A 13,459-nucleotide genomic window follows, 5' to 3' on the forward strand; every position below is an offset into this window, starting at 1 on the left:
TGATCCTGCTCTGCTCATTGACAGCTGGCTGTCTCCACCTGCTGGTCTAAATAATTGTGTGGTCTACTAGAGTCTGCTCTGAAGAATTTAATCACAGCAAAACTTCTCATAACCTTTACTTTGTTTAGGTTATAACATAACAATAAGAAGAAAAGTATCCGGCCTGATTTATAACAAGTGGCCTTCAAGTTGCTTAAAAGAAGATCAAATTCCCGTCACGTATGACTATTCACCTCTTCTGATGCGCAGGTACGTCAATCAATGAGGAAAACTGAAAAATGTATCTCTTGAACTCACTCAACATTTTGCATAAATTGCCAACTGACTGATTTGAAGTCACGATTTGGTCATTTTTCGTTCTTCTGTTTTTTCTCATGTGAGCTTCCTTTTTCAGAATTTGACTAACCATCTGCAGCAAGTCTATTCTGGGTGTTCAGGTTTCTGAAGGTGGTTGTTTGGTTAGAGGTGTGATCAAGCCAACACAAATACCTTCTTTACCCACTTCTGGATTCACATGTGGATCACATGTCATCTACAACTGTACAACTGCCATGTACAAATACTGTACTTTTTAATCATCCGTAGCCACTAGCTATACTAAATTATGTATAAAAGCCGTACAGACATTGAAACGATACCTCATTCCTCTTGAGAAGTGATAAAATAAAAACCAATTGTTTCATCTATACCTGCAGGCCTTTGCTTTTTCTACAAAGACATTCTAAAATGGCCTGGAGAGACATGTTGACACATCTAGCAACGATTATATAAATTTCTGGATCACAGTGATATTTCAAACATAGTGTTTAAGGGATAGTAGTCAGTCTGCTCTTTGGTTTCTTCTGTGCAACACGCTGAACACACACTTTGTTTTGTGAGGAGATCAGAAAGAAAATTATAGACAATCACCTCAAAGGTAAAGACTTTCTTTGTCTTTTGTTTATTTGACAAAGGTTGCAAATGTTAGTTTGCGAGTTCAGCAAACCCGGTTGGATATAGCAGCAGGAATGTGTGAAAACTAAACTGGATCATTCTAAAGTGGCCTTCTATGAGCCTTGTTTCGAATCAGAATCCAAAACCTCCTGAAAAGAGCTCAAACATGCAGTCTGGAGAAGGTGTCCTTCAAACACCAGACAGCTGCAGCAGTTTGGTCGTGAATAGAGGCCCCCCCCCCAAAAAACAGAAAACGCTTATTTGCCGTAATTGTCTCTGCAACAAAATATTGGGTTAAGGGTTCCATCATTTATGTCTATGCCAATTTAATTTGTTTTAGCATCAAAAATGTTCGGTTAAATCAAAAAGGTCTGATTTATATTACATATGGATAATAATTAGAATTTCCGAAGATTTTAGTCAGTTTCAATTATTTCGGTAAAAAATGTGGAAGGGTGCCAATAATAACTATTAGTTAAATTACTCTGATAGATCCAACATTACCAGCTGCAACATTAATGTGATGAACATGTGAATGCATCAAAAGGACTATTAATCCTAATTTAATACTAATCCAATATCATATACTCTAAAAATAAGACATTCAGGCGTTTAATGCTTTCAGTGTGATATTTTAAAGACAGATAATGCAAAGCAGGAGTTTTGTAAGAGTATTTATTGACTGTGTTACCACTAATTTGGTTTGAGTAAAAGATCTGAGCACCTCTTTCATCACAGTTCCTCTAATGGGACTTTTGGATGAGACGAGCACTAATGCATAACATAACATACTTGTTTTCACTTTAGAGACTTAAATTTTTTAATTACAGTAATTTCATTTCCCCCCATCAATTTTCCACACTATAGACCATAATAGTTTTTTGCGCATATATACATATTTAAACCTTATTCTGTAATTTTTGGCGCTTAGTACTTAGTAGCTTGGAGTTCTGAAACGCCTTTTTTATTATGTTGAAGTTCGTATTATTAGTAGTATCTTTCATAACTTTGAGTGCATCATATTATCACAGAAAATGAGAATATCACATAAAAAAAGGCACCAGATTGAAATGGGTTGTGTGTTAGACTGACAATTTAGTACCTACAGTTCTCATTACAGTATATATTACATTTTTATATGTTTTAATCTAACTGCCCAACTTGCTTTATTGCTTTATTTAACTTTAATCTATGTTTGAACAGGTTAAGTCAGGTAACATCTGATGATTAAACTTTTGGTTTCACTGCGACTCGAGTTGGAGCCAAGTCATCCTTTTATCTGGACTTCCTCAAATTCAACTTCTTGGTTTTTTTTCTTGACTTTTTGGTCTCAAACTAAGTTGCACTAAGATGATTTACATACAGATGTATCCAAAGTGGTGGAAATCCCACTTACTGCAAACTTGCTAAAGCAGATGGTTCTGAATTTTAATGCTAAAGAAAAAAAACATAAAAAATTCGAGCAATTACAAGTATGTTTACAAAGCACAAAGAAGTTGAAATGTCATGTGAAATGTGAATGAAGAGAATGCAATTATTTGCAATTTTGAAAAAACTAACAACTAATAAGGTTACGTGGCAACAATTCAGTATTATGATTGGATAGAAGGTTTTAGAATTATAGGACAAAGGTTCATCACTGTGAAAAAAAACGTATGTTTAACACCTGGACAGAAACATTCTTAACCTAAAATTGCACAATCATGTCTTCATCTATGGTTCATATTATCACTCAAACATTCAGAGATTCTGGATAAATGTCATGCACATACAGGAAAAGGCAGAAAATATTAAATATATGGCAATATTGAATGACATTACATCACAAACAGACATGCTTCTGTAGTGGAAGTGGCTACATGAGCTCAGGAACACCTGAAAACTACTGTCAGTAAACAGAGTTAGTCTCTGCCTCCACAAATGCAAATCTAAACTAACATGCAAAGAAACAACCATGTAGCACAAGATCCAGAAACTGGCCCGTCTGCCAGATCTGTCGCACACTGAAGACATTTCAAGGCCACTAACTGACGAAATGCTTTAGGGGAAAAACACGTTTTAAATGCTTTCAAATTCAAAGCAGTTCCTAAAAACAAGAGTTGTTAACGAGGTGGTGCAACCCAATGGTAAACATGTCTCTGTCCAGGGTTTCAAATCATTTTCAAGTTATTGCCTTGTGTCTGTTACATTTCACACAGTGTTCCAACTTTTCCAAGAGACCAACAGTCTTCTTTTCTGGAGGAAGCCATTAAGGGATTGTGTTCTTGTCTGTGCACTAATGACTGATCACAATTCAGAAAGTGCTTCCTACAACTGCAGTACAAGTAAAGCAGGACATGGTCCTTCATTAATGTCCTTACCTCAGTGACTATTAGTCTCTTTTTAAATACTCCGGCATGTTTACCAGTACAGCTGCACCTGTTGTTCTCAGGGGGCACTGGACCTTCATCCTGCTGCTTTCAGCTACTTGGTTTAAGTGTTACAAAGCAGAACTAAATTAGTAAGTTGTAAAACAAAACTAACACCTTTGAATGACTTGTTGCCAGTTCATTTCCGATACCTTCTAACAGCTGCACGCCAAAGCCTGAAAAACCCTGACTGAAACCTAAACCTTTGTCTTCTCAATGCTTTCTATTTTTTTCTTTCTGTCTTTGGACCAAACTTTTCGGTCCAAAACTCTTTCTGAATTGTTTTGATTTAGTATAATTCTCCCTCTTTTTGAACTTTTAGTTTACCTTTCTCTGTACTTTACTCAAAGAATTCTTTACATAAATGCGTCCTTAATAATTGCGGGGGGTATTAGTTTGGGCAGACGATGTGCAAGACTTTTTATATGGCTTTAGAAGTAGCTGCCACTTTGTTAAGCTGCCAGCCACCAGCAGCCATTTCCACTGATTAAAGAATAAAGCTGAACATGGTTTTAAAGTTAAAAAACTGACATACTTGACATATTTTAGGGGTCCAGGCTATGTTTAAAAATAATACAATCAATTTACTCTGAGTCTAATTCTATGCTGCACATGACTAGAAAGATCCTGGTTCACAGGAGAAGTGAAGCAGAGGCGAAACCCTGAAATCACATTGTGAACTCAGTGGAGAGTAAAACACGTTGTCAAATGGAATTGTCGAATGGTTTCACACTGATGTTGAGAAAGTGAGTTTGGACACACCTTCTGAAGGGCGAAACTGCCTTGACACCCTTGGTTTTGAGTTAGTGGCTTTAAACGGTGAGGCACCCTGGTGGCTCTGTGTGCAGTCCGACTGTTTAATGCAAAGACTTAAGTGCTTCTCATCCGTTTTCAGAATTAGTCATTTGGTTTCCCAAACATAGATATTTTTTTCTAGCAGTTATCAACTGTATTTTGAAGGCTTTTTAACTTTTTTAAATAGAACTTCCTCCACTCTTACTAAAACAAATTCCGATGAAGGCGAGTGTTTAGGTACCGCTTCACTTCTACACTCTACTGTACAGTAAATTTAATTAGAATTTTTCCCCAACCCATTCAGACAAAGGGAAAACTCATTTAAAAACCTGAAATCTATTTACAGGAGTATTCAGAACTTTAACTCTTGGTCTTGCTGAAAGGTTAAACATCATCCCAGTCTCAGGTCAAGCGCAAGGACATCTCTGTATATGGCTGCAATCATCGTTCCCTCTGTCCCTTCTTTTGAAAAGCACCCCATTGCATGATGTACCCACCACCGTGCTTCACTGTATGGACATAGCCAGCACCTCAGACGAAGGGTTTAGAATCTTTGTTCTTATGCTCTTGAGTCATTTAAACGATTGATAAACTCCAAACAGGCTCATTTTCCTTTTTCTTATTTCGTTAGTTCGCAGTCACCACAGTGGATAATTGTTCTGCACGTTTATTTACGCCGGATGACTTTCCTGACAAAACCCTCCCCCAAATTGTTTTTTTTCCCGGACTTGAGACCTGCACTACATGGCTGGGGATGGGCGGTTTGGGGTTCAGCGTCTTTCCCAGGGACAGTTTGACCTGTAGATTGGGAGAGCCAGGCACGAGCCTCCGACCCCATGGTCGGCGGGTGTCTACTCTACCAACTGAGCCCCTTAGCATCTCACTGTCACCACTCCACCATCAAGGTCCGGTTATCAGAGTATTACTGAGATGTTAGTATTTACTTCTGTTAGCTTCTCCCAACTTAGAAGAGAACTTGTAAAAATCTGTGAGAGTGACCATTGGGTGCTTGATCACCTCCTTGAACAACGCCCTTCCTGATATCGGTGTTGCCAACCTAGCGACTTTGACGCTACATTTAGTGAGTATTCTGACCCCTCTAGCGACAAATCTTGCGACTTTTTCTGGTGCTACTGTAGACTTTCAAAGACTCTGACGTGAAAGCACGTACAGCTCTCAGTCTTCTCAAAGAACAGCGGGTGCTGCCCCTCCCACATCCCAAAGCACTCACAGATGGCCCAGTCCTCGTGCAGCAGCCCCTCCCAGTCAAAGCAGAAGATGTTCAACCGTCTGCCACATGTAGACTGCAAATGAAATGAATCACGCATACCAGTAAGAGAATACAATACAAGGAAATGCATACAGACACACTAAATGCAAAATTGCGTACAAAAATATTTTTTGTGATGTTTTATTGCAAAATGTGAGTTGTGGACACCAACATTTTGTAAAGGTTCAAAAAACAGCTCATCAGTTTGTTCGGGTTGAAATAAGCCACAAGAATAAATGCTATAAAACATGAGTAGCTCTCAGCTACTTTGTAAAAGTAGCTCTCAGGGGAAAAAAGGGCAGAGAACCCTGCCTTATACTCATGTTCTAATCTGTTCCTTTCCACAAAAGCTATTGTGGATCTTAGGATAAGGCCTTTTCATCAAACTGCCAAGGTGGTTGGGAAGGTGCCATGTCAGAATTCAGATTTGTCTTTTCAAATCAAATAGTGAAACTTTTTAAAGTAGTTCAACATTACTTTAAGGTGAAGCTTTTTATTAAACTGATACAGATACAGATGTTTAGTACCATATGTATTAACCACAGCAAGTTTGTCTAATTGCTTTGAAAGTGCTAAAACAAAAGCGGTCTGTATGTCATGTTAACCTTTCAGCACCTTTCTCACATAACTTAATTTAGTAAGTTAGTATAGTAAGTTAGCAGCTGTACCAGTGAACCAAATCAGATGGTGCTGGAAAACATGCTGTAGAAATTCATTAATGAATTGTTCACTCAGTTCAATAGCATCAGTAGCAAGTGTGTTGCAAATTATCTCTGTTAACAGTCTGCAATTATTTGCAATTAAAATTTTAAATCAATCCAGCAGCAAGTCAAGCAGACTACGCAAGAAGACCCTAATAATAATAATAATAATAATAATAATAATAATAATAATAATTCATTATATCTATAAAGCAGTTTATGCTTCAAATTGCTACAAAACAGATTAAAAGCAAGAATAAAACAGAAACACATGTTGAGCATAAAAACATATAAAACATAAAACATATAAAAAAGGTAATGATCACTTTAAAATGCTTTTCTGAACAGAATAGTCTTTGACAGTTTTTTGAAACAGTCCACAGTCTGTGCTGCCCTCAGGTTCTCGGGAAGAGCCTTCCAGAGCCGTGGAGCAGCTGCTGAGAAAGCTCGATCCCCCCATTGTGTGGAGTTTGGTTCTGGAGGGGTAGAGACGACACGTAGGACCCTGGCAGTAGTAGAAACGTCTATTTAAATTGTAAATTAATCATAGCGTCTAATGATCACAGCTAAGACTGTCTGACAGGCCAATGGCCTATGATTCACGTAGGGGGATGCTCCTCACACACGGTGGGGAAGTCCCAGCCTATGCAGTGAGCTCATACTCAAATTAGCTTCCATGTTTAAATACATGCCTGTCTCACTCTCACCTTCAAATAAAGGATTCTCCCAACAGATTTTCATCTCGACAGGTGAGTGATCTCTCCAAATATCATTTCAAGCTTTAAACTCAATGGTATGTTTACAGGACGTGCCTTCGGCTTTTGTGGTCCAGATGGGCCCAACTTCGGCCAGCGTTTCAGTTCCTAACCAGTATAGCAATGACAAATGCACAAGTTAAAGAGCTGGCTGTTCGGTTACCATTCCAATAAATTGACTTTCTCTGGATTCAGGTACATTTGCTCGCATATAAACGCAGAAAAAAGCAGAAAATGATGAACAGGAAATGTAACTGAAAACTGCAAAGAAAAAAATAAAGTAACAATAAAACACACTACGGAGAAAGAATTGTTAAACGATGGAGAAAAAAAAGACAGGTCGTTGGCAGTAATCATTTAGGTTAATATGGAAATGAGGACTTTTGTTTTTGCATTCTACTTGACTCGTACACATTATTATATTTTACATGATAATTAGTCAATGCATGAGCTGTGCGTAGAGCCTGAAAGGGCGCGAGTAAGAGTGAGTTCTGACTATCAGGGCATGACAGATATACTTTAGAAGCCATCAGGCAATTCTGTATGTGAAAGCAGTGGAGGGCGGAGGAGGTTTAGATGTGTATGTCTTTCACAGTCCGCTGATTCAGTGCTTGCCAGAGCGAAGAGGACTGTGTTTGAGAACAAAGACAAGATTTGTGAACAGGCTGAACAGAGGATGGCATGTTGTTGATGGTCCTTATCAGTGCACAGCACGGTTAAATCTAAGTCTTAAGTGAAAAAAGTGACGTACCTGGTTCCACTTTTACAGGATGAATTGGGTTATAGTGTCTTAAATACTAACATTGTTTCGTTTTTACTGAACATTCTGAAGTGCTGTTCCTCTGGGGCGACCCTGAGAGGACAAAATTTAAATTTGTGTACTTGGACTTGACAAAACACTTACACCTCCACCTACTTTCTTTACTTGTGACCTATTCACGGTTATAGGTGGGTTGACGAGGGTGCCATCTTGTGAGACTTCCCCTGCCTTTCTGTCGGTAAGTCGCCCTTGCGATTGTGACTATACTAGAATTAGCAGATCTTTGAGATGATGGAGCCGCAGGAAAAGTGTTTGTGTTTAATTAATTGGTCCAAACATAATTGCTCAGACCAGAGCTGCTCAATTTACCTCCATCTCCATCAGACGTGGACATTTCCTGCAACCCACACTGCAGCAAACACACAAGATAGAGCCCGCATCTCCCAACAGTTAACACTCCTTGGACTAAAGTTCACATTCTTTACAGCCGTTTGCTCTTCACTTAGCTTTTGTATGTGACCCTGCTGTCGTATGTGTTTGTTAGAGTCAGAGCTATCAGGGCTGATGGGTGGAAGCTGCCCTGAGGGTCTATACTGGGATATCTTGGTCAAAGAATGTCTGCACTGTCGATATGAGTGCAAGCGATCGCATGTAATTGCCAAATGTACCAGTTATTGTGGTGAGTACACACCTGCACACACAGGAATAGGAGCAGATGGATGATCTAATCATATAAATATACAATATACATTCAAAATGCGTGTCCATGCTTTTTATGTAGTAAATCTGATAACACTGTGCAAATACATTTAAAAGGGTGACGATTGAATTACTAATTGGACCAAAAGTGACATTTGAAGGGGGAAAAATGCCATTCAGCAACATTTTTTCCATTGTTTTCTGTATATTTTTTAACGATAAAACGCTACCTGCAAACTAATCCCACCAAAGCAGCATGTAATTAACAAAATATGGATGTAAGACGTCATCTCTACCTATAGGTGGTTCACCAATAGTAAGAGAGACAATTGATGAGTGATTTATTAAGCTCTGAATGTAATTTATTCCTGTAATTTATCAAATGCTCTCTACTTCTCCTGATGGTTTTTCCCGTGTCCTCCTGCATTAGAATTTGCACATTGTAAGGCTCAGCCTGGCCACTACTATGACGGGCTGCTGAAGAGATGTTTAAGGTGTGCTGACGTATGTGGCGGACACCCAGCAGAATGCTCGCACTACTGCCAGAGTGAGTATGGATCCTGCTGGGCTTTAATATAGTTTACATAAATATGATGTTTTGCTGCTGAAGTTAGATCAGCGGCCACTAGTCCTGTGCTCTCGTAGTGGTTGTACATCGGTGGTGATGTTCGGCGTCCCTGTGACCTGAGGACTGCAGCACGGTTCAGAAATTATATTAAAAACAAAACAAGATTATTTGTAATTGTGACAATGCTGTTGAGGTTTTGCAAGTGTAAAAATCGTGGACCCAAAATTTATGATTGCTGCATTGTGACACAAAACACTTTGATGAATCTATCAGAAGGATCATAAGTTTAGAAGTTGTACACTGCGATACTGAAATGATTAATATTTAGACAGTTATGCATGTTGTGTTGTTGAAATGGACGTATTCAATCAATTTTAATAGGTTCCATTCTGTAATGTACAAACGGTCTTTGTAATTTGCTGTAGCCCCTTTAATATATGTTTCCCCAGAGTTTAGGAATTAATAATTGGACAGATCCTCAAAGAAATATTGATTGGTATTGATATCAAGTGATATTTAATCCAAAGACAATAATTCCATGCAAAGTGCATACTCATCCCTGCTGGGTTGGATCAGGGAAATTGCAAAAATTACAAACTTACCAGCAAACTCAATGGATCTAGATTTACGTTATAAATAGAGAGCTTCCAGAAATTTGCAATGTTTCGATTGTAACATTTATGCAAATTCAGCCAATCCCCATGAATTCTGAGTGGTCATAGAATGTTGCCCAATCATTTTAACTTTTCTGCAGATTTGACATAGACTCTGCATTGGCCCTGAACGCCTCACACCAAAGCTGCTGATGAGAACTTGGTAACTCTACTTCTGACAGTTAATAGTTAAAGATGATTGGCACCAGGTGTGTTGAACTGGACTTGCACTTTAAATTGGGAAGTGCGTGGATCTTGATGGGCAGTCTCAAGCAGTTTGCTGAGAGAAAAGGAGAAAAATGTGAACACAGCAAAACTCTTTCACTAAGCGGAAGACCAAGAAAAATAACTGAAATAGGAGCTGACCGAGAGCTACGCAAGAATCCGACACAAATAGCAGGGAACCCGAAAAAGTCTCTAGAGGCAAATGGAATAAAGCCTGTATTTCCACATCCAAGTGTAGCATGCACAAGTTTTGGTTGGTGACTAACAAAATATGCTGAGCAGCATGTTAACAAACCAAACGACCTTTGGAACAAGGTTACGTGGGCAGATGAGGCCAAAGTTGAATTATTTGGTCATAATTTGCAGTTTCTTTGGGGGGGCAAGGAAAATATTCTCTACCTCTCCTTTCAGGCCAAAATCTATTTAAAGCAAAGCCTTGTACCATCAGTAAAAAAACTAAAAAATGAGGAGGCAGTGGATCTAAAGCAAGAAGGAAAGTCAACTTAGAAAGAAGGTGAACGGATTAGCACCGCTGTCCCAGTCTCTACATGTAATTTCATTAAAAACCTGTGGATAGATATGTCACTCTGTGCATAATGTTGTCCAACAGGCTCTGGATAATTAAAAAAAAAAAACTTCTGCCATGCGAGTCTTTGTGCCACAAAGTTGTAAGATGTACTGGACCAGGCGTCAGTTCTCCTCCGGTATGACACCCAAAATAAAACAACTGTTACATACAACCCTGACGCCCTGCATCTGCCGGGACATTCTGGAGCTCACATCCTGAACAGACAACATATAAACCCTGTAAACAAAGACAAATGATACGTCTGCTTACGACAACAAAAGATGAAATATAGGATTTTAAGGCATATTGTCTATAGTTTCATACCAGCGAGCTGCTGCTGATATGCTGGGAACTCCTGGAACTTTGAGTGATGTCTGCAATCATTACTGCTAACGACTCCGCAAGACAATTGCCTGACGTAGTGCAGGAAAGTGGGATCACAGCTGTATCAAAAGCATTTTAGGTTGCAACAGTCTTTGAAAAAAGTCAGTGACATATTGGGAGAAAGGAATTCACTTTAACCAACAGATGATACGCTCCCAGGCCTTATCAGCATCAGCTCTTGCATGTTGTGGGGTATTTGGGCTTTTTAGTTTGGCTTTCAGCAAGAAAAGTCAAGGATGCTTCACCTCTTCAGCCTCTGTACCTCTGAATTCAGCCTGTGGCTTCCGTCAGCAGTAAGATCATCGGCCCAGTAAACCAGCTCCACTGGCAGCTGTACGTGTCTAAGCAGTAACAGATCCACCACCGTGATTGACGTGTGCTTTAGGTCACGAGTCCTTTTCCTTTGCTCTTAGTATCACATCTAACTGTTGATTTTGATAAACAGAGGCCTTTGCTGCTATGTCCTCAACTGACATCATATTCTACCAATTTATCTCCAGCTCTCCCGCCTCCTGTGACAACTAAAATGCCCCTGGCTGAAGTGAAACACTCGCCATATAGCAGAGGGCACGCAGTTACGACAGCCTTAGAAGACTCCAACGTCTTGCTGTACTCCCTCCTGGCCCTGTGCATGTTGCTAGTGGTTTCTAGCTTGTCTCTAGCCATGGCAGTCTTCCCAAGGAGATCCAGGACCACACCTAACCCAGGATCCAAGGAGGCTAACCACAAACAGAAATGTATAGTCAAGCTAGGTGAGGAGGTTGGCCTGCCCCGTGGCCAGCAAAGCCCAAAAGGTCAGTGTAGCATCAACACACACACAAAATAAAGGACCCCAGTGGGTACAGACTAAAGTATGGGAGCTGGGATGGGACATTACTCAATTGGTAAAATCCTGTACAGCAGTTTGCCTCTTTTCACGTTTTACAAAATCTGGGACCTGTGATGATAAATGCAATTTAACATTTGCCATTTGTTTCTTACCTCTTGTCAATGTGTGCCCACTACCCTCTCTATCTAGGTTTTTTAACAAATCCAAGCCGCCCCACTGACCGCGAACCATCAGAAGACTCCAGTCCAACAGAGACATGTGTGTGTGTGCACTGTTTCCCTGATCTGAAAGCACTGGGCCAGGGAAATGACAGGCCGCCGAGAGCACCTTTTACTTTCTACCACCAAGCTGTCCTCCATAAACCCCAAACCCAAAAGGGGGGTTCCCTTTGCCCCGAGGAGAGTCTGCACACTGAACGGGAGGAGGCAGCGGTGGGATGAGGTCCATTTGGTTGCTTTCAAATCTAGGTTGCTTATAGAAAAACCAGAATAGATCATGTCCCCAACACGTCAGTGAAGTTTTTCATAATGAATCCTGTCTGACTACTTACACACACACTGTGACTGTATGTGCGTGTGCGTGTACGTAAAAACGGTGCCAGCTCATTTATGACCCCTCTTAAGTTTGCATTGCTGTTGATTCATGTGTGAACTGTAAAAACTTCCCTGTTAGGAGGATGTAAATGGGCGGTTTATGCCATGAGGTACTAAAAATCTTTGCTACAATGTAGATCTTACCCATTTTCTTTTCTGTCAGAAGATATGATCAATTCAGTCTCATAAGCAGTATGAATGAGACAGCTTCCATTATTATTATTATTATAACATTAGGAATATGGCAAGATGATTGTATTGTGTAGTTACTTCCTTTCAAGGTCACAGAGTGTACATTGGTTTCACTGGTAAGCTAAAGGCTTTGAGAGACATGAGGCCACACAGAGAACTTTGCAATGCACTTGATGTGTCAGGGGCTTAACCATCTATGCCTGACCATGTAAAAGACCGGAGGATATTTACTCCCCGGCCATTACCCACCCTCTTCAAAACACTTTAAGGGATAATTACTGTACTAAAATGTTCTGCAAACACTGGTGTCACATCTCGCTCTTCTAATCTGTTAATGCAGTAAACTTCAAATACAAGTGGGCTGTTTGAAGGGGCTTTGTCCTACTGTGCTGCTGTCCTCTGAAAAACACCTAGCTGGTCCTCTGACTCCTTAGAGTCTTTTAAATCTAATTTAAAAGCTCATTTCCATGCACTGACCAACAAAACGTTTTGATGGCACTCATTTTAGTTATTTTACTATAAACCTAGAGCTTATGTTAGGTTTCTGTCGATGGAAAGGAATGTGTTTAAAAAAAGGTTACAGTAAAAACATAACAATGGCATCAGTGCATAAGTTTGCATACCCCCCCCCCCCCCCCCAGATAAATTTGAAGTTAACTTCTGATGAAGAAACATTTGTAGTATCCATTTGTGCATATAATATCATGATGGTGAACAAAGACTCTTTTACTATTTCATCAAAGGGGATGCAATCTTTTGCAACTGTATTTGTGTGTGTGCGTTTGCCTTTTTTTCCCCCCTGAGGAACTGGATGTTTTGCTGAGCTAATGAAGTGGACTTCTTTACTAGTTTGAAGAAGCAGTGCCAACAACTGCATCTAAACATACAGCTTGCAAGGGAGACTTTCTAACGCCAATGTGGACAGCTGTATGTAGTAAGCCATGCTGCCGCCTAAATTAAAAAACACCTGTCCACCTGTTGCTGTTATACCACCACTTGGAGCTGCAAAAGTCCATTTGTTTAATGGAGCTTTATGTTTATGACCAGAAATTTAAATGAAGGCAGACTACCCATATTGACTGTACGGGTATAAGTGTTTATAAGAGTTGTGTTTTGAACATGAATT

At 39.8% G+C, this 13,459-nt stretch overlaps 1 protein-coding gene across 1 annotated transcript; it reads left to right on the forward strand.

The window, feature by feature from the left end:
* The first annotated feature begins 6,788 nt into the window (after positions 1-6,788).
* LOC137105354 (tumor necrosis factor receptor superfamily member 13B) lies at positions 6,789-13,380 on the forward strand. Its single transcript, XM_067487450.1, has 6 exons — positions 6,789-6,856; positions 7,811-7,860; positions 8,167-8,301; positions 8,752-8,868; positions 11,220-11,513; positions 11,738-13,380. Exons 3-6 carry the CDS (start codon positions 8,187-8,189, stop codon positions 11,986-11,988), a joined length of 777 nt encoding a protein of 258 aa, XP_067343551.1. The 5' UTR covers positions 6,789-6,856; positions 7,811-7,860; positions 8,167-8,186; the 3' UTR covers positions 11,989-13,380.
* The last annotated feature ends 79 nt before the right edge of the window (positions 13,381-13,459 follow it).

The sequence above is a fragment of the Channa argus genome, chromosome 20, assembly GCF_033026475.1.
Source record: "Channa argus isolate prfri chromosome 20, Channa argus male v1.0, whole genome shotgun sequence".
NCBI classification, from domain to species: domain Eukaryota; kingdom Metazoa; phylum Chordata; class Actinopteri; order Anabantiformes; family Channidae; genus Channa; species Channa argus.